We start from the raw sequence: 23,957 nt of genomic DNA, 5'->3' as shown, positions 1-23,957 counted from the left end.
GATGAGTGCCACAGGCCCTGGCCCTCACCTGCCCCACCAGCTGCACCCAAGTGCCCCGTTGACCTGGCCTGCTACCTTGAACAAGTCACTTCACTATTCCTTCCCTAGTGTGTAAAACCCTACAGAGGGAATCCCATGGGACCTTTGACAGATGGCACTTCCCTTCTGTTCTGTTCCCACAGCTCAACTCCTTTGTTAAAACAATTCCACCGATCCTTTGACTAAACAAGCCTGTAGCCTCCCTGACACCAGCTGATCCCTCCCAACAGCCTCCTTATAAAGAGACTCCAGGGGCCTCCTGGGAACATAGGAGTCGTGCTCTGGCCTTTTCCTTGATCTTTAGGCACTGTTGATTCAGGGCTTCTCTGGTGAGACATCCCATGAGCCCAGACCTTTAGGGCCACCATGCCCAGGAGGGGCTGATGCCATGGAGGTTATTGTGAGTGGGGCTAATGCCCTGCACAGAGGGAAAACTGGGATGCAGGCACTAGACAAAAGGCCTTGCCCGCAGTACACCATCCCAGGATAATTACTGCCAGCCAACCTAAGATGCAGACAGCTCATTGGGCGCTCCCATCTCTACCAGTACCACTCCAGCCCAAGACCCCTGCTCCACCTGCCCTCATGCTCACCACATGTTTGAGCTTGGGCAACCGGCGCTGCCAGCAGTTGTAGAGCAGGCCCAGCACAATGATGATGACGCAGATGGCGCCGATGACCACCAGCACCACAAAGAGCGTCCCATAGTCGCTACGCACTTGGCTGGCCCGGGCCTGGCAGCTGCTTGTCATGGAGTAATTCTGGATGCCAATCTGAGGGTGGGAAAGGCCAGGCTCCTCAGCTGAGGTCCAAGGGCACTATGGTTCCCCATGGGGCCTGTGGGGTCGGGGCTCAGGGACAGGGACAGACTTTGAGAAGGAGCTGACACTCCTGGCTCCTGAAGCTCCCTCAGAGGCCTGGACCTGTGCTCATAAGAGACTCTCTCAGCCTTATACCTACTCCATTCACCTGAAGGCAACTCCAAGACTCTCTACCTCCCACATCTCCATTCCCTACCTCCCCTCACATCCCTACCATTGCTCTGCCTGACATGGACCCTACTGGAACAGAAATCTGCCTCTAAACTCAACTGGTTGTGGCCCTGATAACCCACTGAGGCTAGCCCCTCCCATCCTGCCATTCATGATCAAAACTAGATGGAGTACCCACACCTGTCCCACCAGTTAAGAGAAAAAAGACAGATAAGGGCAACTGTGGTCCCCTTTCCACACATCCTCCACCACATACTACCACTGAATCAGTCCCCTGAGACACAGCCTCCATCTTGGGGGTGGGGTATTCTGGTATCATTCCGGCTATATGGGGCAGAGACAGTACAGGAAATGCCGGGGACTGCCCACATTAAGGGCCACTCCGAGCCTCCCAGCTTCTTCCCTTTTCCCACTGGAGTGGTCACCAGTGGTATTTAGCTACACAGCCCCACACCCACACTGCAGGCTGTCTTGGGTGGATGGACCTACTTTCTCTGGCCCAGAAGCTGCTATGCCCTGACCTGGCCCAGCAGATGTTCTCTCCACACACCAGCATCCAGACAGAGGGGAACAAGAAAGATGAGGTGCCCTCCTCAGATGACAGGTGCCAGGGTGAAGGTGCTATCTCCTGAATCCCAGTGCAGAGACCTGAGAGCCTGTTTCTGCCTTCTGCTCCCCTTTCTAAGACCAGGAGGTATTCAGCTCTTTTTTGGTTTCTGTGTGTATATTTCCACTACTTTTCTGTATTGACTTTTTATCAAAGGTCCATTTTTCTTGCTAGAACTTGGTAAATTTGCCCACTAATGTACTTCCAAAGGCCCAGCATGCCTTTTGGTTGGCTCTGTCAGTCAAAATGAAATGTCCAGTAAAGCCAGAACACCCAGGGGCTGGGAGAAGAGACAGGAGGGTCTGTTCCCGCCTGCACCAGTGTTCACAAAACCAGAGGTTCACAACCAGAAAGGCTCTCAGCAGCCACCTGGGTGGCAGGAAAACAGCATCATGATGAAAGGCCAGGGTCTTGAGTCATTCAGGCCTGATCCAAAGCCTGGCTCTACCACTACTAGCTGTACAATCTCAGATGAGTCACCACCCTTCTCTGGGCTTCAGCTCTCATCTTAAATGGGGTACCAACAGTACTCAATAGAGCCTCACTTAATGCTCATAAGCCCTGGGGTGGTGGTGAGGGAACCCCACACAGTATGGCCTCAGTAAGCACTCAATATGCTTATCAAAAAAAAAAAAAAACAACCCCTATGTGATCCAGCCCCTCAGCCTTGCATGTACTAGATAAGGAGGCAGAGTCATGTATGGCTCATTTTTGTTGTCAAATACTGCACAGCCCTCAAGAAGGAGGAGGACTGATGACAGGTCACTGGGTTTCATAGTGAGTGGAAGGGGTTTTGGTGGAAATGGTGACTGTCCTCAAGGAGGGAAGTGGAATTAGGAGCAGGAGGACCAATTGGGATCTGCCCCTCCCATCATCCCTGAACAGGAGCTGCAGGCAGCTCAGAAGGAGAAGCTGGCCAACCTGTCTCCTCAGCCCAGGTCTCCAGGACAGGTCAGACACTAGGTCAGGTATGCCTCTCAAGAAGGCAGGGCTATCCACTGTGCTCTGAGTCCTGCCACTCAAAAAAAAAAAAAAAACAGCTTGTCCCCAGCTGCAGACTCCCATGGGTTCTGAAGCCTGCCCAAGCCTCTGGTGCTGTCTCCTGTGGTTCTGGAGCTATAGCACAGGCTCCAACGCACCAAACTTCTGAACAGTTCCTTGGCCAGACATGGTATTTCTCCCACTGTCTACTCAGAAAACTCCCACCTACCTATTAAGGTGCTCCTCAGAGGTCCCCTCACCTGTGAGTCCTCTCCTGACCACCACCCCCTCTGCAGCCTCTTTCTGGCCCTGACACATGCCTTGTGTAGTTGGTAGTTAAGTGCTCACATGTCCCATGGAAACTGTGCCTTGGACACCTGAAAGGAAGAGCTCCAAGAGTCATGTTTTGCTCCTTCTCACTGCATGAGGCAGGCTGCCTCTTGCCCTCAGGGAAGGCAGCTCTGTGCCCAGAGCTTTAAGGAATGGGAGGGGAGCTTGTCCCTGCCCTTACCTCCACAAGACTCCTGCGGATGTCACTCAGCATAGAAAGGACATCTTGAGTTGGCACCACCCCTGGGGGGAAACACCATCATCAGCACAGCCCTGGTCACTGAGGTGCACCCTCTGTGGGCTCCTGGCTCCCTGGGACAGCCTCTGGCCTGAGCTTCCAGAACCTCACTCCCTGGCTCCTGACCACACACAGACCTAAGGTGCATGTATGCTTCTCTGCTTACTGCCCACTAATTGGCTCATTACAAAGATTTAGTGAGTGCCCACTATGTGACACCAGGTTGTGATACCAGTCACTTCCACAGCCTCACAAGGCTGTGGACCACAACCCTTCTCAGCCCTCTACACGGTGTGCATTGCACTGTCTGGCACCTGTGCTAAAACCACACCTCTTCCACCTCTTGTTCTCAATGTTCCCACCCCCCTCCTCCTATCTTCAAGCTTGTCGTTACTCTAAGCTAGGGAGTTGAAGCAGCACCTCATCTTGCTATCCCAGAGGTCCACGTCCAAAAACCATGGCTGCATTTTTCCACAGTTCTGTCGGAGAGCTTCTGTGGCCTTGGAATATGTTTAATGGTTTAGCCCACCTTCTGCTGCCTTCCTGGGCCCTATCCCCAGACATGTCAACACCCCCCATGGCCCCCACCCCCGCTCACCCTGATCGCCCACCAGGGTCATTAGAAGGTGCTGCTCCTTCTCACTGGGCTTGCTCAGGGAGATGTGCCAGTCCCCATGGTGGCCGCTGCCATGGCGGGGCAGCACCTCCTCCACCAGGGCCAGGAGCTGCAGCCCCCGGTGCTGCCGGAACACCTCCTACAGGGGCACAAAGAGAGTCTATGCTCAGTGAGGGAGAGGGCTCTACTCACTTCTGCCTCTAGACCCAGCCCCTCCTCCAGCCCCCGCCCAGAGGACAAACACTGGGAAACACCATCTGGCTATTCCAGATGTGGCTGCTCTGAACCACTTGAGAGTCAGTCAGCTTGGCCTTCAGGAGGACTATGGGTTTGTTTCCTGTAGGCAGGCATCCAGGTGCTCCTCCTGCCCTGGCTTTGTGCCATGAGGAGGGTGTGGGGTCTACCCAGGGATATACCCAGTTAAGCTGAGAGGATACCTGCCCTCATGGCAAGTCCAAGAAGTAGGTGTATAGCATGTGAAAGAATATGGAAGACTGCTCATGGTGCCTATTTGTTCAAGTGTATAGTGCAAGGGATAAATATATTGGGGGGGGGGGGGCGGAGGTAACAGCCATACAGCCACCTAACCATGCTCGTCTCTCATTTGTCATTGCAGAGATACAGCCCAGAGTTGAGGAGTCAAGACAGATGTCTGAGTACTCCAGTGATGGTAGAACTAAAACAGAGATGTTTAAAATGGTAACCTCCCCAGAAGCAGTGCTGGGAGCAGCAGGAGGGGTATAAGGAGACTTCTTATCTGATACTCTCTTGTACTGTTTAGATTCTCTTGACCCTGTAAATATGTAATTACATAATTTAAAAAAAAAAAAAAGAGCAAGAGGCTGGCACAAAGCAGGAACTCAGTGAGTGGCAGGAGCTCAGGCTGGGGCTGGAGGCCAGGACCCTGCCTCTGGCTCCAGCCTGCCATTGTCCCTACTTAGCTGTATCTGGGAAGAGACCCTCCTTTGGCCCTATGGCTGCTCTCTACCCTCCTGCCCCATCTCCCTTGACCCCCAGCCCCTCTCCAGTAGTGTTTTCCCTCCTGTGCCTGGAAGTCAACAGTCCCCTGCTCCTAGCTACGAAAGCTCCCAGCCAGACACCCCTCTCCCAGCTGCTCAGCTCTCTCGAGTGCTCTGCTCTGAAGCTGCAAGCCAGGGCTACCCATGAGGCACAGGCATCTCACCAGGCTACCCCTGTGGGACCTCCAATGCTCCTAGTCTCCTTTCTGCTAGGGCCCAAGCTAATGAGCTTTCCCCTGGTTGTCATGCCAAACTGAAGGTCACCAGGGTGACTGAAGTTCCTTGTTACCATGACATGTGCCAGTTTCAAGCTCAAGCCTTGGCACTCATTGGCCTAACAGAAACCCAACTCAGTTCTGAATTTGGGAGAGTGGTACCTGGAGATAGCTACATGTAGCTAGGAAAGCCACCATTCCTGAAACAGTTCTTACCATCTTGATGTGTGTGTATGTTTAGGGAAGGGGTGCACTCCTGCACCTGTCTGAGCAGGGTGCAGGATGAATACACTGTGATACATTAGCCCAACTGCTTGAGGAAAAAACACCCTCCTGCCACAGGCAGTGCCTCCCCGCCATGCAGTAGCTCTGTACTCCACAACCACAATGTGTGTGTTCCCCACATTCTTCTGGGTCCAACTGTCTGCCTGGCTTAATCCTCACAGTAAGGTTATGGTGTTAGGATGGGGAAAGTCTCAGAGAGATGCAGTATGTTGCAAAAGGTCACAGAGTTGATAATGGCAGAATCAGGATTTGAACCCAGGTTATTTAGATTCCAAAGCCAAGGCTTTTCTCCCATGCCACTGACACTCAGTTCCCACCTACAAAATAAATGCTATGAAATATATAGTCATCAGACTCTCCTAGAACGGATATTGTGGGTCTATGGGCTTCAGCCAGGCAATCCATCAAACTGTACACTTAAGATCTGTGTGCTTCTCTGGACGTATATTGTAAGTCATTATAACTTTTATTAACTGCAGTATACTTGTAGGTGTAAATTATCTTTCCTGCTGATCCTTCTCACACATCACATAGTTTTTCCCACTGTAGGGGCTCCAGCTCCACTGGTATGGTCCTTACAGCAAACAGAAAGGGACATGTCATTATCTATCAGATCATTTTGACTTTTGGCAGTATGACAGACAGAACAGATGAAAGTCCTGCTCTCCCACCTTGTTACAAACACATAGAAATACTAGATAAAATACAACAAAACAGTGAAGGTGTTCTAAAAGCATGTTCAAGCTCAAGCTCAAAGGAGACAGAAATAAAGGGTACTCAAAGCCAGAAGACACTAAAACCACACACAGTAATTCCTAGGGATCTGGGACCCAAATAAGGATCCAGGAGCTGGAGACCTGGCTTTCAGTGCTCATATGAGATAGGAAATGTGCTCCTGGCCCATGTGAGGTGGAGAACTAGAGCAGGACACCAGTGAAGAGCCTCAAAGAGCAGTCCTTTCAGAGAAATGGGGGCGTGAAAAATTCCACTCACCTGGAGGAGCTGTAAGGGGTATACCATCTACCTGTGTCCATGAGTAGGAGAAGAAAGGGTTATCTAAGATCAGTTAAAAACCCAGGCCTGCACTTCACCCTGATGTAGAGTTCAAATTTGTAGTGCTTTGTGATACAGAAGTCCAAGCCAAGAAATTAAGATTAAAGCTGATCTAGGACTATTGGAACTCTTGATGGTTCCCTGAAACCACTCTGTAGGAATTCTTTCACAACCTGGGGTTGAAGATGAGGTCACAATAAATTATGAGCCATAAGAGGGAATAAGGCACAAATGTGACAAAGAGGAGAGCTGACATGCCAAGATGTGGTATTGCTAAATATGAGAGATCATAAAATAAGTATGTTTAAAATAAGTAAAGAAGTAAAAGAATAGAAACCATAATGAAAGGAGCAAACAAAATGAAAAAGAAGAGATTTGGGACAAACAGAAATTCTAAAAATATAAAATAGTTATCTATATTAGATTCAATGAATGGGTCAAACAGAAGATTAGACACAACTGAGGAGAGTGACTAACTTGGAAGATAGAACTAGAAATCACCCAGAATACATCAGAGAGATTTTTAAGACATAGAGAACAGAAAAGTGTTATTAAAAGCCATTGTAGATAGAAAAAGAAGACCCAATAAACTTATAATAAAAATGAAAGAGAAATGGGAATTTGGCAATATCTAACAAACTGCATATGCAATCCCAGTTTGGAGAATTACTCTAAATATACATCTGAATGACACAAAAATACATGTACACAACGTTATTATTGCAGCATCTTAAATATTACAGAATATTGGAAACCATGTAAATGCCCCTACAAAGGAAATTTGGTGAATAAACTGTGGTACATATACATTATGGAGTATTATTCACTTGTAAAAAAAAAATGATTAAGGTTCATCTCCATAAACTAACATAAAATCATTTCCAGAATATATCATTAAGGGAAGAAAGCGAAATAAAAGAGTATTATTATGAACTGAGTTGTGTTCTTTCCCAAATTCATATGTTGAAGTCCCAACTCCCAGTATGTCAGAATGTGACTGTCTTTGGAGACAGGGTCTTTAAAGAGGTAATGAAGGTAAAATGAGGTTATTAGGGTACGCCCTAATCCAATGACTGGTGTCATTACAAGAGGAGATTAGGACACAGAGGCAAACAGAGGGAGGACCATGTGAGGACACAGGGAGAAGACAGTCATCTACAAGCCAAGGAGAGAAGGCTCAGGAGAAACAAAACCTGCCACACCTTGATTTTGGACTTTCAGGCACTAGGACTGTGAGGAAATAAATTTCTATTGTTTAAGGCACCCAGTCTGTAGTATTTTGTTATGACAGCCCTAGCAAATGAATACAAATATAAATAGTATGCTATCTTTTCTGCAAGAAAGAAAGAAGAAATTATACAACTGTTTATTTCTTTAAAAAGAAATCCAGGAAAGATAACCAGAAACTAATGAGATTGGTTACCTAGAGGGAATGGGTGGAGATGGAGCAAAAGAGATGATAGGAGAGAGTGATGTTTCTCTAAGTATACATTTCTGTATCATTTAAATGTTTAAGACCACAGTAATGTTTCACATACCCCCCAAAATACAATTAAATAAACAAGGATGAGGGGAAAAAAATTAAATTGAACACAAACAGAAAGAAATAAACCTAATTATATTTCTAATGTATAACTACACCAAAAAGAGGAAGAGAACTATGACATCTCAGGTAAAATGGGAGGAGCCACTGAGTCTGCATTACTTTTTCTAGATGCTGAGGATCCAATTTCTCAAACTGAAGCTCGAACTTGTGAGACTCCCCCCTGCAAGACTGTGAACACTTTTCTCCCCATCTTTTCCCAAAGACATTTTCTCTGTATATCTCCATCACTTTATATGCACAATACTCCTATTACTCTTTGATAATGTCAAGGTCATTAAGCACAAAGAAAGGCTTGAGGAACTAATGTTCAAGATTAAAGGAGACTAAAGAGACATGACAATTAAATGCAATGCATGATATTGAATTAGATCCTGAACCAGGAGGGAAAAAAGAAAGCTAAAGAGAACATTATTGGACCACTGGTAAAATTTAAATAAGGTCTATAGATTATAGTTTTGTGTAAGTGTTAATGTCCTGATTTTTATAACTATACTGTGGTTATCTAAAAAATAAATTCTTATTCTGAGGAAATACACACTCATAATTAGGGGTAGGTGTAAAAGAGAACGATGCCTTCACCTTACTCTCAAACAGTTTGAAAAAATGCTAACATTTGGTGAATCTAGCTGAAGGATATATGGATTTCTTTGTACTATTCTTTCTGTAAGTTTGAAATTATATCAAAATAAAAAGTTATGAAAAAAGAACGTGAGAAAAATTAAAGACATTTTTACATAAACAAAGACTGAGATATCTTTGCAGAAAGCTCCATTAAAGATAGATTTCAGGAAGAAGGAAGTTAATCCCAGAAGAAAGGAGTGAGGATATGAGAAGACACATGAGCAAAGGAACAAATAAATATGTGGATAAATATGTTGCTAAATAAGCATTGACTATTAATAATAATGACATGCTCAACATCACTAATCATCAAGAGAAATACAAATCAAACCCATAATGAGGTTCTACCTCATACTCATTAGGATAACCACGATAAAACACACACACACACGCACACACACACACAAAATAACAAGTGTTGGTGAGGATGTGGAGAAATTGGCACCCTTATCCCTGTTGATGAGGATGTCAAATAATAGTGCAGCTGCTGTAAAAACAGTATGACAGTACCTTAAAAATTATAAATATAATCACCATGTGATCCAACAATTCCACTTCTGGATAAATACCCAAAAGAACTGAAAGGAGGGTCTTGAAGAGATATTTGTACCTATGTTCACAACAGCATTATTAACAATAGCCAAGAGGTGGAAGCAATCCAAATATTCAATGATGGATGGATGAATAAGCAAAATGTGGTCTACATACAATGGAATACTATTTAGCCTTAAAAAGGAAAGAAATTCTGACACATGCTACAACATGGATGGACTGTGAGAACATTCAGCTAAGTGAAATAAGCCAGTCACTAAAAAACAAATTTTGCCAGGGATGGAGAGAGGGTGGTAAAGGGGAGTTTCAGTTTTGTAACATGAAAAAGTCCTGGAGATATGTCTCACAACAATGTGAATATAATTAATACAACTATGTACTTTAAAATGATTAAGATGATAAATTTTATGTTAGTTTTTAACACAATAAAAAAAATCCACCATAAAACAATGACTATTTAGGTGGATATCACATATTAGATGAGAACAATAAAACCAAAACAGAGAAAGCAGAATGAAAGTATTTTAATATCTATATGTTACCTGAAAAGAGAAGGTATTATCTTTAGACTTTATTGTTCAAGTATTTAAGGGTCCCCACTACCTTTATTGTAACCTCTAAATACCATTTTTCAATAAAAGAAATGGGAGCTTGGAGAAATGTTGATTCTGTGTCTGGGGGATAGAACTTACAAGATGAGCCTGGAACATCTTATTAGCAAGGAAACTACCAAACACTAAACAGGTTGGTCAAAAGGACTCAGAAGCCAACTCAAACAGGCTTTCACTGATCAAACACAGGGCCTCTGAGCATCAGTAAAAATAATAACTGTGATGAATCAAAACACATCGATATGTTAAAATCCATCCATTTAAAATGATTCTGGAAAAAAGAAAAACCTCATTGGCCACTTTTGTATTAAATACACGCATGTACTTTCTCTTTCCCCCATACCCACTAAGCAGGAGTAAAGATTTTTTTTTTTAAGTCTAAAACCACAAAGACAAAACCAAAATAAAATAGAAAAGAGACAAGAGCAACAAAATCTAGACACTGGAGGCAGATGAATGAGTTAGAATTTCTCGATTTAGCAAGCCCCAAAGAGCAGAATTCTAAGCCAAAACAGGGAAATTGAGAAGCAATTGCTTAAACTGTTGAACTCCTCAAACATGCTGAAATAAGCAGCACTGGTTACTTGGCAAGTGGGAATGAAACTACTAAAAATAGGAAAACTGTCTGAAACCTATTTAGGCAGCAGCTGGATCCCTAGTTCCTCTCCCCAACACTGCACAGCTAACAAATGTCCCTTCCCCCTCTAAGCAGAAGATTGGAAGTTTATTATTTACAAGGGTAAAATAAAGAGTCTCTGACCTAGAAGACACAGGCACAACTGAGAGGGGGCTCACACTATAAACACCGATGTAAATGAATATATTTATGCATACATGTTTCTAACAGTGAGATGCCCAGCCTTTTCCCCACCCTAGCTCCCAGAACACTGGCAACCAGTGCTTTATACTCTTAGTAAAACAGAAGTTCCGTTTCAAAGAATCTAATCACCCAAGAGGAAGGACCTAAAGATGTTGAGATTAAAAATTTCCAAATAAAATGACCCAGCCAGACCACCCTCCCAAGAAGCCATAGCTAAGAAACTCTACCATCACTCTCAAAGGTTCCAGCTAGCTTTCTGATGGTCTTCTTTAAATTGCAGTGAGCAAATGCCACCAGACATTTGAGGAGAGTATGCATGTGGAAAAACTGAATGGAAACAAAGAAATGGGGAAAGTAACCTATGTGGGGAGAAAACATTTTAAAAAATAATTTCAATATCCTCAGAGAGATAAGACATTGCACAGATGAGCAAAAGTTTGCCTTTAAATTAAAAACAGAGGGGAACAAGAACAAAAGAGCCCTTGAAAATTAAAAAATATAAAAGCACTGTCGTCTTAGATGTTGGTGGGTGCTGGTTCATCCTCCAGATTAGGCTGGCCTCCTCTGACTTAAGGGCTAAGCATCCCATCCCCTCCACTGCCCGTTCCCCAGTGCCCACCCTCTTCCCCCACTCTGCCTGCCTGCCTCCAACTTCTGCCTGTGGTCCTTAGCCTAACTCAGCACTCACACAGTCTATGTTCTCTGTCATGTTCAGAATGATATAGTTTTTCCCAGCTAGATTGCTCCAGTCTTTGCAGATCACCTGTACAATGAAACAAAAAGAAGGGTGACAGTTAAAAAGGCATAAGAAAAGGCATCCAGAGAGAGCATAAGTGGAAACTCTTTGGGAAGCTAGGAGGTGAAGGCCAGGTGTAGGTCTATAATAGCTAGATGGGAGCGGACAGCCTCTGCAAGGTGACATGGCCAGGATCCAACCCAAGGTTTCCAAATGCAGATGTCTTTAGGAACCAAGTGAGAGGAGGAGGCTAGGAATGACAGAAGAGAAGATGAAACTGTGCCAAAAGGGCCAGACTGCAGAGGGCTTGCCCCAGCTAGAGACAAACCTGTTTTAACATTCTGTAGGCCAAACAAAACATGCCTGTGGGCCAGATTCACAGGCTGACAACTTGGAACCCCTTTCCTTTCCTTCTGGTGTTGGGGGGCATGAACAACGACTTGAGCCTATATGCATGCATGTGCATCTGTATTTGTGTGTACTAGAGTGGGAGTAATGGGGGAGGAACAGAGGGCAACTGTATATATGGTGGTGGGCATGGAGAAGGTGCTAGAGAGAGCACAGGTCAGGCATCAATTCTCGCCAGTGTCATAAGCAGTGGGAAAGCCAAGGATAGCAGCAGTAGCACCTGAACAAATAAAAACCAGGATAGGGTACCAAGCTCTTTCAACTCTTCTACATTACAGGTAAGTGCAGTGAGGCTATCCACTGTTGGGCCATGAGGTGTGCATCCCGAACAGTTCTGCTGAGGATCTATGTAGTGTCAAGCACCTCCATCATCAGCCTGGAAGACCTCCCACCACTGCACAGCCCTGGGATTTCCAATGGCCCACACGCGCCTCCACATTACCTGAGTAGAATCCCAGGGGATTCTGGATTGAGCTTCAGTGGCCTGCCCTTCTTGGGGTTGCTGGCTGAGGTCTTCTTTTCCCAAGATAGCAGAGGAAGGTGTCAGCTCCATGTCTTGGGGGGTCAGGGGGAAAGCAATCGAATTTCCAGGGTAAAGGGTGCCTTCATTTGGGGTCTCAGCCCCACTGGGGGCTTCTGCTTGAGGGACTGAGGCTGAGGACAACACCTCCCCTTGCTTGCCAGCCAATCCGGCTGTTCCCACAGTAGCCTTCTCACTTGCCTCCTGAGGGACCTCAAACTCTACCTCATGCCCTGTGGCTGGTAGCATTGTGACCCCTGCCTCTTGGCTGGTGAAGTCCTGACCCACCAGAGTCACTGTACTTGGGGTGACTGAGGGTGGTGACAGGCTTGACTCCATGCTGCTCCCCACCTCCACATCCAAGGGGGCCTGCTCCCCAGAATCTTCATGCCTGTGTTTGGGGGGCCCTGGTGTCTGGCTGCTACTGGTGGGAAAAAAGTCATGGGCCTGAGTTTGGGTTTCTTCTTGGGCTCCATTCACAGGCAGCAGCTCCTCCTCTTCCTCCTCTTCTTGCTTTTCTACCTCCTCCTTCTCCCTCTCCTCCTCATCCTCTTCCTCCTCTCCAAGAGCCATATGCCAGGGTGGGTCCACCAGGTTCATCCTGGGCAAGGAAGAGGGGAGGCTCGGTGCCTCTTGACCCTGGCTGGTGTCTTCTATGGAACCTGCCTTCTCGGTTAAGTCTGGGAAACCATAATCTAAGGACAGAGATAGAAAATTCACTCACTTGTTTTATCATTTGTTGATTTGTTCAGTATTTGCTGAGCAGATGACGTGAAAGAACTATGAGACTTTCAGTGGGACAGTGGGGCGGTCACACTATTGGTCATGTCAGAAAGGAGTGGGAAATGAGGTTGGGTAAGGGGAAGGGGGAAGACTGTAGGGGAAACAAAGGTCAGGCTGGTTCTTGTTTCCTTCACGATAATAAAAATGACACAAATCTGCCACAAAAATTCTATGAATATAAGAACGTATAAAGTAGAAAGTGTGTATGATTGTACCCCTCAGAGATTGCCCTTGTTAGTTTGATGGATATCTTCTCCATTGTTTTTATAATGTGTTTGTGTTTCCTCATCTGGGGATTTCATCAAGAAGACCCCATTACAACCCATTACAAAACATTCCCTTTATGAAGTCTGAGGACCTGTTTATCATAGGAACAAATAAGACCCATAGATTATGACTACTGTTCTTAAACTGTTATCTTATTTTGAACTCAGGCCCTGAGTGGAAAATGAAAAAGATGCAAGGAGAACTAGAGAGAGGCAAGGGGCTGGGCTCACTGGTTTTTATAGCCTTCTAGAACATACAGGGGCACAGCTGGCAGTAGAAGAGGGGATTTTTATTCTCCATGCTATTCTGAGAATTACGTTGTGAAGCAGAGAAATTAGGAGTCCTCTTAGAGACTAAGACATTTTCTGGCTTTTCAATGAACCCTATGCCGTTTCAGGATAATGACATGAAATTCATACACCAGTTTTGTCAGAAATTCATTAGAAATATCTGAAGCTATATCTAGGTAGCAACTTTTATTGGCTGCCATTTTGTTTCAAAATAATAATATCAAAGACAGTTTTAAAATACTTTTTAGAAACAAGAGGTGGGAATAGTTTAAGGTGGTAAACTAAGTCTACTCATTCTCCTCTTCCTAGTCCTCCTCTTCTTCAAAAATTTATGTCAAATAACAAAATTTCTTTCCCTGTCAAAATGAAAGTTTTAAAAGTTTAGATAAATTTCTGGGAACATGGAAAGCATATGAGATCATAGGAACAGATAGCCCTTCAGCCAAAACAGACACAGGAAAAGACAGCAGTGGAGGAGGGAGGCTCTTACTAACAGAGTTAAAGGACAGAGGACAACTGCGGAAATAGCAAGGGTGTAGAACATAGAAAATTCAGGGACTAGAATGTAATTTTAAAATTCCAATTAGTATCCTCAGAAATATCCAATATTGTATCCCTAAAATAAGAGCAGGATAATAAGAAAATTAAATAACCCTTAAAAAAGAAAAAGTTCTTGGAAATTGAAATTCAATTGTTGAAATGTATATATTCAATAGAACAACTAGGGGGAAAAAAGTCAAGAGAAAGTCTCCAGAGAAGAAGCAAAAAATCACAAGATTTTAAAATAATTTCTGAAAAGACAGAATCAATAAAATGACGAGAATAAATAGCCAAAGAAAGAAGAAAACTTCCCAGGCCTGATACCATGAACCTTCATATTGAAAGGGTATATAAGCAAGGTGAATGATAGAAGACTCACACCTAGCCTCATACTTAAGACATTTCAGAATTCTAAGGGGCAAGAGAAGATCCTAAAAGCTCTCACAGAAAGAACAGATTACCTATAAAGGGACAAGTAACAGATTATCAAATTATCCTCAAGCTTCTAATTAATAACACTAGACTGAAGAAGGAAATCGAAAAATGCATTCTAAATTCTCAGGGAAGTTTATTTTGAACCTGGAATTTTATACCCGACTAAACTATCATTCAAGTGTGATTGCAAAATAAAGACATTTTTATAAAGGTTTTACTGTCCACAGATTTTGAGATAATTATTTAAAGATGATCTCCAAGAAATCCCAACCCCTCCCCCACCAAAAAAAAAAAAAGACATAGGAAATCAAGAAACCTGAGAGAAATGTCATAAAAATAAATCTCAGTATGGAAGCTATGCAGGCCTATAGAGCAATTATTCAAATTAGAATAAGGATTCAGAGAGCTCTGAGAGTTATTACAAAAAGAAATATTGATTTTCTATAAGAAAAAGTCTGATTTTTAAAAGCTGAATCATTTAGTGATAATTGAAAGCTCACTATAATATTTTAATGAGTAATTAAAATACCCTACTCACCCCACTTTTGTTAATTATACAACTCTTTTTGAGTAGTACAGACTTAGTAACTGAGATCATCCATTCCTCTATCCCCTGCACACACTATAGGCAAGTATACCTATTCCACAAACAAAATAGTCAGTCATGACATTCAGGGGAGAGGCCTGCTGCTGGAACAGTGACCACAGAACTGCTGAAGGAACCCCTACCAGACTCTAATTCTGAGGAATCTAGTATTATGTTTATATATGAAAGAACAATCAAGGTTCACAGGACATTTCAGGAAAGTTGGATTCATGAAAATGCATGAAGGTGAGAAAGCAAAGCAACTGACCTCTTAGAGAAGAGTTAATCTAGTAAACAAAAGAGAACTTAGAAAATTTTCTTATTAACATCTTCAGAGATATTCAAGAGGAAATTATACCCATAAAACAAGTCAAAGTAGCATAAAATATTTTACTTCAACATAAGTAAGAACTTTATAATAGAAAGATGTATTTACAATGGAAATGCAATGCATAAAAACAACTGAAAGGGCTGAATGACCACTTGGAAGAAATACTATCGAACAGAATGTCACATGGGTGCTTGGGAAAGAAAACAAATACAATCATGAGATTTCATTATTTTAAGATTAATCTGACAGCAATGTGCAAGAATTAGATGAAAGAGGGGATGGATGAAAACAGAGAAAGAATTAGGGACATGGTGCAATGTTCCAGGAGAGATAAATGAAAGTGATATTGAAAATTTTGAGGGAAGAATAAATTCAGGACATGCCCCTGAGGTAGAATTGATAATATGTGAGTTGGCTGGCTAACAGGAAGGATCTAGCACATGAGCTGACTGTGGAAGTCACTGTGCCATAATAGAAGTGGTAAAGTTTAGAGGAAAAGTGCATTGAAAACCCTCAAAGAGCACTTGAACAATCTAACATATTAGAGGAAGCCTTGAATGTGGCAGGATGGCAATGCACTCACCAACAGAATCCCACTGGGGTGGAGGTTTCCCACAGGGCGAGCTGACTAAAACAATCTCTCTACTCAATTTGACAATGACTTTCCAAAAGTCAGGTCTCTATACCTCCAGAGAGAGCCTGGCTCCCAGTAGAATTCCTCTCTAAGGTGGTTGATGATATTAGTCATGCTGTTGGTGACATGATCTGTGAGCCAGAAGACTTAGCCACCAACTAAGCAATTCTCTGGGCTTCAGTGTTTCATATGATAAATAAGGATGCTGATATATGTGATTTCTAAGGTCTTTCTAGCACCGATGTCTAAGTTTTGGAGACAGTTTTGATAAATATCTTATACAGAAGGGATGGCATTAAGAAAACTCTACTATCCAAAATAAGAATAAAATAGGGCTCACTAGATTACAAACTCTTAGTGACAGAGCAAGGTGGTTTTCTTCATCTCTATATTCCCAGCACCCAACACAGTGCCTGGCCCAGAGTAGAAAAAACAGGGATACATGTTTGTTAAGCTCTTGATTCTCATCATCTGCCTCCTACACCCAGAACCTGTCCCTTTATGGAGAGAAGAGAACTACCAAGCACAGTACAGACTTCTTCGCTATCTGCACAAGTTCCTCTCCTATCTCCATAAATGTGATCTCTCCCAAATGGTCGGCCTCGACTCATCATTTCTACACTTCTTTCTCACAGAGTTCACTGATTCCGAACACTTTATCTATTGTTTTGATGCCAAAGTCTCCCAAATCTACATCCCCCACCATCTCCCTTCACCCTTACGGCCTCTGATCTCCAGTAACTTGAAAAATCACTAAATGATGCTCTCTGGCACTTGGAATCAGCAGGAATTTTCCTACTTCTTTACCACCTCTCAGCATCCAACATGATTCTTTTTCTTTTTACTGTAAGATCTCAGTTCCACCACTTATTTAATGTGTTGACTTGAACAGGTTACTTCACCTTGTGTGTTACTTATGTGTCTCCTTTTCCCTATATGTAAAATAATAATAGTACCTAGCACATAGGGCTGTGGTCAGTATTTAATGAGATAAAACCTGGGCACAGTCCATAGTACAAAGCAAACACTCAATTAATTTTAGTTATTTCTCTTCCTACCTTTCCCATTATTATCATTAAAGTAATTTTTATAGTGTAAAATCATAATAGGAAAAAATAGCACTATTCTGGAAATCTGCTCCAAGAATGAGGAGCAGGATAAGCACAGAATCCAGGAAAAAGGGCAGGATATGAAAAGACTGACCATCCACCAACAAGTCTAGATATTATCTGAATAGCAGAAATGTCTTAGCTCAGAAACAAGAATTTATTAGGAGACCCAGCAGGGGCACAGATTATGAACTGAAGGTGTGAAGGGAAGTCTGCCAGAAGTAGCTGTGGGACAGACCAGGGTGAGATGAAAACAGGGTTCTCGGGAGAATGGGTAGGGACAGGACCCAAATATGAATGTAGATTAACAAGTAAAGGAACCAAGCTTTATGATTCTGAGAAATGACTGAGAAAGATGCAACAGCACTTCTATGACATTCCTGCCCAAAATGCAGAACCTGAGTCTAATCATGCAGAAACAGACAAGCCAAAATTGAGGAGTATTCTATAAAATAATTGGTCTACCCCCTTCAAAAATGTCAAAGTCATGAAAGACAAAGAAAGGCTGGAGAATTTTCCAGAATATAAGAGACAAAAGAGACATGACAATTAAATGCAATACATGATTCTAGACTATATAGTAGACTAGAAAAAAAAATTTTTTTGCATTTGCTATAAAGGATACTACTGGGAAAACTGGCAAAGTCTGAATAAAGTTTGTAATTTTACAATAGTATAATATCAATATCAATTTCCTGATTTTTGATTACTTACTATGTTTTGTAAGAGAATGTCTTTGCTCTTGAATGCACACTGAATTATGGGCAAAGGACCGTCATGCCTGCAACTTACTGTCAAATGGTTTAGAAAAAAAACTATGTCTATATGTCTACATACACATACACAGAATGATAAAGCAAATATGGCAAAATGTTAATAATGGGGGAATCTGAGTGAAGGACATATAGAAATTATTCTGGAAAATTTTCTGTAAATTTTAAATTTAAAAGAAATAAGATGGGAGAGGGGGAGTATATCACTTTAACTAGTGGCTAGTGAATTTGCTGGGACCATTAGTAGAGAAGAGAAAGAAGGTGGGGACAGGGCAGGCCATCTTGGACTAAGAGCTCAGAACACTCCAGGAGGAAGGAATACAGTTGCCGTGAGACAGACAACAGCCTGGTGGACAGGAATAGTGCTTTTCCCACTCAGGTGTCCAAGGCAAGAAGACCAGGCTTCCAGAAACTTGCAATAGAGAGGGGAGAGGAAGCCTTAGCAGTCATTTTGGAGGGGGAAACAGAGTAAATTGGCAATGGAAGAAGAGAAAAAAAGAAGTAAGATGGATCAGGAAAATGAGAGACCTAGAGATAAGGAGAGAAAAGAAAGAAAGAGGAAAAGATGGCACCAACAGGGGTGAGGAGAAAGGAGGAGAAAGGAGGAAATAGGTCTCCTCCCCAGGTAAGGCAGGCCACCTCCCAGGTCCCCAGGCTCTTTATGCAGCGATGGACTGTAAATCCCAGGGACCCATCCATGGCTGCCATGGAGAGCTATAACTTCATAGGAGGAGATCCTGTCCCGTTTAGTGCCCCAGGTTCTGCCTTCCTGTCCCATCTCCTGCAGGCATTTGGAGGTGGGACAGTAGAGTCCCAAAACCCAGAAAGCCTGCCTGGGATGAAGACATACCTACAGAGCACTTCCCACATGCCCCATACCTGAACACAGGTATGAACAAGCAGAGATGCCCAAGTAACACACTGAAGACAGAACAAAATCCAGTCAAAGTCTGTTCCCAGGAGGGTAGTGACACCTGGGGCACTGAAGAGATGTGACAGGTTCCCCACAGCTAAGGCTCTCCAAGGGGAAGCTCCAAAGTGTGGAAAATGAAGTTGCGATTAAGCTGAAAGGGGAATCAGAAGAAGTTAGTTCAGTTCCCTCACTGTCCTTGAGATACCAGAAGACAGATAACGCCTTGCCCCACAGGCTGATGAACTTCCTTCCCTCACACACCTGGTAACAGCACTGTGAAGCTGCAGCCCCCTAGAGGCCATAATTGGAAACTACATCTTCCTCAGAGCCCTGCGGAAAATCTGGTTTCCCATTCCAGACTCCAAGTTATCTTATACTAGATAGGGGCCCTGTGAAATCCAACAGCCCATCACCTCCTCTTAAAGATGACAAAGCAAAAGCTCAGAGAGTGAAGGATATTTTCTCTAAGCTGTGAAGCTAAACTTGTCATGCCATAAAGTGTGGTCAGAGCCAGTCTTTCAAGATACCCTCTGGTCAAGCCAGCACTCAGACTTGGCTTCAGGTGCAGAGGAGCAAACTGACAGCAGTAACATTACCTCTCCTAGTTCATGGGCACCTCTGGCTACAGCCAATCTCTTTAAAGCTAGGCTTAAATCGCCAGATTGGTTGACATGTAAGAACCAAGGCCGAGCTTCAGAGTACAGCAAGCAGGGATTGGAATTCTAGATGATCACCCTCTAGGCTCTGTACATTCACCCCTCTGGGACATGAGGCTAAGATGAAATGAAATAATAAATTCAAAACACCTAGCCTATGAAAGGTACTCTTTCTCCCCAAGGCAATCTCTGAAAGTCACACTACATGTCTTACACTCCTCTGCACTTTCTGTACAATCCAGCTCTCAGCACATGTATCTGTGCTCAGCTATTATTATAACGAGACTCTGAGGAGCTTAGGGTCCTAACATTAAAAGGGACTTAGGAGGCTATTTAATGGCCTTGGCCCTCTGGTAGGCCTAGAAGAGGTGGGCTGGCAGTCCTCTCCAAGAAAACATCTTGATAGTTCATTTACAACTTAAGCCCATTTGTTTTATCTACTAAGAGAGGAACACCTGGGAAGCACCTCGCTCAGGAGAAAAAAAAACAACTACATATTCTCTTAGTGCCCTCAATTTAGCCTTCTTTTCCTGGGGCTAAACAACCAACAGTAATTATTCCTTATTCACAACACTTTCTGTTGTCGATATTTTTCTCCTCTTGTGAAAACTTCTGGATTAACTAGTTTCAAAAATGGTTACAAAATCAACAGAGTAGGTACACAATAAATATTTGTTGAATGAATTATTGAAACCAAACAAGACTCACTAACTAGAGGCTACCTGAATCAAAATGTAAAGTAAGATTTCCTGACTCAAGTAACATCATTTGAATTTATCACAGCACTTAAGCTGCATTCTCCCCATGTGATGTGATAGAAGGCTCAGAGGCTGCTAAGGTCGCTTTGATGAAGCTCCAGGTCTCTGGATAACTTGGATTCTCCAGGTTTTTTCTTTCTTTTTTAATTTCACTATGGTGCTGACTTTTGTTCCCTAAATAGATCATGCTGCATTTTCTTCCTCCTATTTGTCATCATGGTTTTGTAGGACTCATTCCCCAATTTATCAAGGTCACACTGGACTTTATTTCTTCCTCCCAGGGTAGCCCTATCTAATGGATGATCTTTGGCATCAGCTAAAATATTAATTAACTGATTCCTCTGTTTAAGATATGAAATGAAAACAGGCATCGGGGCCAGTAGCCTTGAAAGATCACTTTAAATATCCCTTTAGATTAATGTCAAATCACTGAAAACTATCCCCTGAGTGCAACACTCAAGCCAGTCATTCAACTGAATGCTAATATAAAAATACATAATTCATAATAGATTTGTATAAAACAGAGATGCAAGGGAAGAAGCTCTCAGTATAATTAAAAAATATTTTTTAATGGCTAACCTCAGTAGTCATAAAGAAATGTAAATAAAACAAGATGATAAATTTTTGACCTACCAACTTGACAATATATGTATATATTTAAAGATAATACCCAGTATTGGATCAGTGCAGAAAACAGGCTCTTAATCCTCTGCTGATGGGAACAGAAGTGGGGCCACATTTCAGAGAGGGAAGCAATATGAATGAAAAGCTTTAAAAACAAACATTCTGAGCCCACAATTTTACTTCTAGAAGTGTACCCTAAGGAGACAATTAAGGTTGCTCATAACGATTTGGTTTTAAGGATTCCCATCATGGCACAGTTCATATAACAAAGACTGGAAACCATCCAGCTCTCACTCAGCAGGGGGTGAACTGAGCCCATCACACTTAAGATATTATGTCAGCCTTAAAGCTGAGGTTGGAGAGCTGTGTTTGCTGGCTTGGAAAGATGTTGGTAAGTGAGACAGCAAGATCTGTACACTATAATTCCATTTTTTTTTTCTAAAAGCATATTTTATATATTTCCCATATGGGTAAACAATTCAGAAAGATATGCTTCATGTTAACATTTGTTAACTCTGGGTGAAGGGATTATAAATGGTTTTTATTTTCTTCTTTTAACTTGTTTGTCTTTTCTAATTTCCATATAATGATATTTACTACAGTGTAAAACAAAAATACAAGTTTTTTGTGTTGTTTTGTTGTGTGTGTATATATATGTATCTAAGTGAAAGTGCTTCTGTCAACTGGTCCTCCTCTTAGTAAATATGACTGATGTGTGGGCAGTGACACAGAAGATCAAATCATTCTATAATAGATACAATCTCAACAATGATTTACTGAACAGAAACAATGTCCAGGTCCCAGCAGACAGTTACTTTGATGATCTTTTGCCGATAAAATTCATTATATGCAATAGGAATTAAAGTGGTCTTGTGAATGATTTCATATAGATAAGGAGCATCAGATCTTGAAGTAGAAATCTCATATTTGAGACTTAGCTCTGCCACTTAGTACCTGTGTAATTTAGTATCACTTTTAAACCTCTCTAAGCCACTTTCCTTAGCAATAAAACAGTAATACTAATTGTGCATGCTTTTACAAATTTCATCAGGTTGCTGTGAGGTAAAAAACAATTATGTGAAATGATTTACAAAATATAAGTACTTTATGAATGCTCCTTACTCAAGTGCAATGTGGTTTATGCCCAACCATCGCTTCATTCCTCTCTTTTTATTAATGGCACCTCAATTCTCCTTTTGGAGGCACTCCTCCCTTCTTCTTGGTCTGGGAGTGTGAGGCCCTACCTCTGGCTTCAGGGGGGCTTAGGATCCACTCTGGGCCAATAAGAGAACTCTGTCCCCATGGCCTCAGGATTGGTTCAGAGATGGGCTCATGACCTAGATCAGACTAATGAACCTCCCCTCCGAGACTTTTCAGAAGTAATGGGGACACAGAGTTCTCTCCTGCTAGGGTTACTGTGTAAAAGGGGGATAAAATGCAAACACAGGGGGGCTCTCAAAGCCACCACACAGGAACAGCTTGCCTAAGAATGAATCCAATAGGGAAGGCAAAGCACGATGAAGCAATGCAGGCTCTGATGCCACCTCAACCCCTGGACCCTACATGCCTGGTGCTCTGCAGTTACTGAGCCAGGAAATACCTGTGAGCCTGTTTGAGTTGGGTTTCTAGAACTTGCTGACCCTGAAGAGTAATCTCTTTTCTTGTAGAAAACCAATTAGCTTGTTTACTGGGAAAATTAAAACTGCATGCAGAGAACTTAATTAAGGAGCTTAGGAAATGAAAGGGGTGGTGGATGACAGTGGGGACAGTTGTGAGATGAATAAGTTACCTGAGAAAATGTTCTTAGCCATTAACAGTCCTGCATGAATTAATTGGTCAGGCTTTAAGATGCCTTGATGCTAGCTGGTGGAGTGGTAAATTTACATTCCATTTATTTTTCCCTACTTTGTTTAGACTACTCTTTTTACCTGAAATGTCAGAGAATCATAATATTTAAAGCAGTAAAAGACTTTGTCTATCATTCTCAGATGAAGAGACTGAAACCAAGATTAGAAAAGGAACCCACTCAAGGTCACACCACTCATCAATAGTCAAGCAGAAGCCCACAAGCTGTTTTTGCCATTGGACACCCTGAGGATCACTGCTACAGAAATGAAGGCACCAGCTCTAATTCTTCTAGGCCCAACAAACTAGAAATGAGATGTATAACAATACTACTGACAATAATTGGTTTCCTTTCTAACACACACCATTAACGGGCTGCCATGGCAAGAACCCAGGTCCACAGGCACCACTGCACAGGAGACACTGATTCTAGACTCAGCTCTGCCCACACAAGCCATGTGACCTTGCTGTAGGCAAGCAGATCAATCAGAAGATGAGCAATGAGGGAGTCTGGACAAAAGGAAGCTCTCCTTCCTCCATCTACTCTGTACCTCTTGCCCATTCCCTTTGGAGGGCACTTGTGTCCGCCCCTCATAGTTCTTCAGGCATGTACAGCAGATACAAGAAACAGATTCACAGATTCACATCGTGGAGCTGGTGTGAGCATTAGAAAGAATGCATGCAAAGTGCCCATTACATGGCCTGTGTTCATTGAATGACGGGTATTTTTATTATAATGAGACCTAGAGAATGAGGCAAGAGAGACATGTAAAGGACAACGAATGAGGGAAGAGGAGGCATGAGAGTGCAGAGCAAATCTGAGTTAATCAAAGCCAGGGGCTTCCCACTGTGATCCTGAGAAAGGTCTAGGTGCACAAATATTGTTTTCTCAACCGGGTTCTCTGAGTGACTGTTTGTGTTACACTAAAATCTCAATAGTCTGAACAAAAGGAAAAGCCCAGAGAAAGACTAAGTACATATAATTGTCAGGGACAAGGTAACAGTGAGACTTCTTTTCAAAAATGAGAGGATAGACTTATCAATGAATGTTGCTGTGGCAATAGGTTATATATATGGAGGAAATTAATTAGATTCCTATCTTATATCATATACCAAAATATATTACAGCTAGAATAGAGTAAAATATAAAAAAATTAAGCTCAA

General features: G+C 42.8%; 1 protein-coding gene across 1 annotated transcript in view; it reads right to left on the bottom strand.

Moving 5' to 3' along the window:
- PODXL2 (podocalyxin like 2) overlaps window positions 1-23,957 on the bottom strand; it is a 33,363-nt gene that overhangs the window by 465 nt on the left and 8,941 nt on the right. The window contains exons 3-7 of the mRNA XM_016121970.2: window positions 12,172-12,944; window positions 11,274-11,348; window positions 3,786-3,942; window positions 3,131-3,192; window positions 633-812 (exon numbers count right to left, since the gene is read on the bottom strand). Coding sequence (XP_015977456.1) covers window positions 633-812; window positions 3,131-3,192; window positions 3,786-3,942; window positions 11,274-11,348; window positions 12,172-12,944 — 1,247 coding nt within the window. The remainder of the gene's footprint in view (window positions 1-632; window positions 813-3,130; window positions 3,193-3,785; window positions 3,943-11,273; window positions 11,349-12,171; window positions 12,945-23,957) is intronic.

This window comes from Rousettus aegyptiacus, unplaced genomic scaffold, assembly GCF_014176215.1.
Source record: "Rousettus aegyptiacus isolate mRouAeg1 unplaced genomic scaffold, mRouAeg1.p scaffold_m13_p_12, whole genome shotgun sequence".
Lineage (NCBI taxonomy): Eukaryota > Metazoa > Chordata > Mammalia > Chiroptera > Pteropodidae > Rousettus > Rousettus aegyptiacus.
Note: the sequence above shows the minus strand (reverse complement) of the source record. Positions and strands in the feature narration are given on the sequence as shown.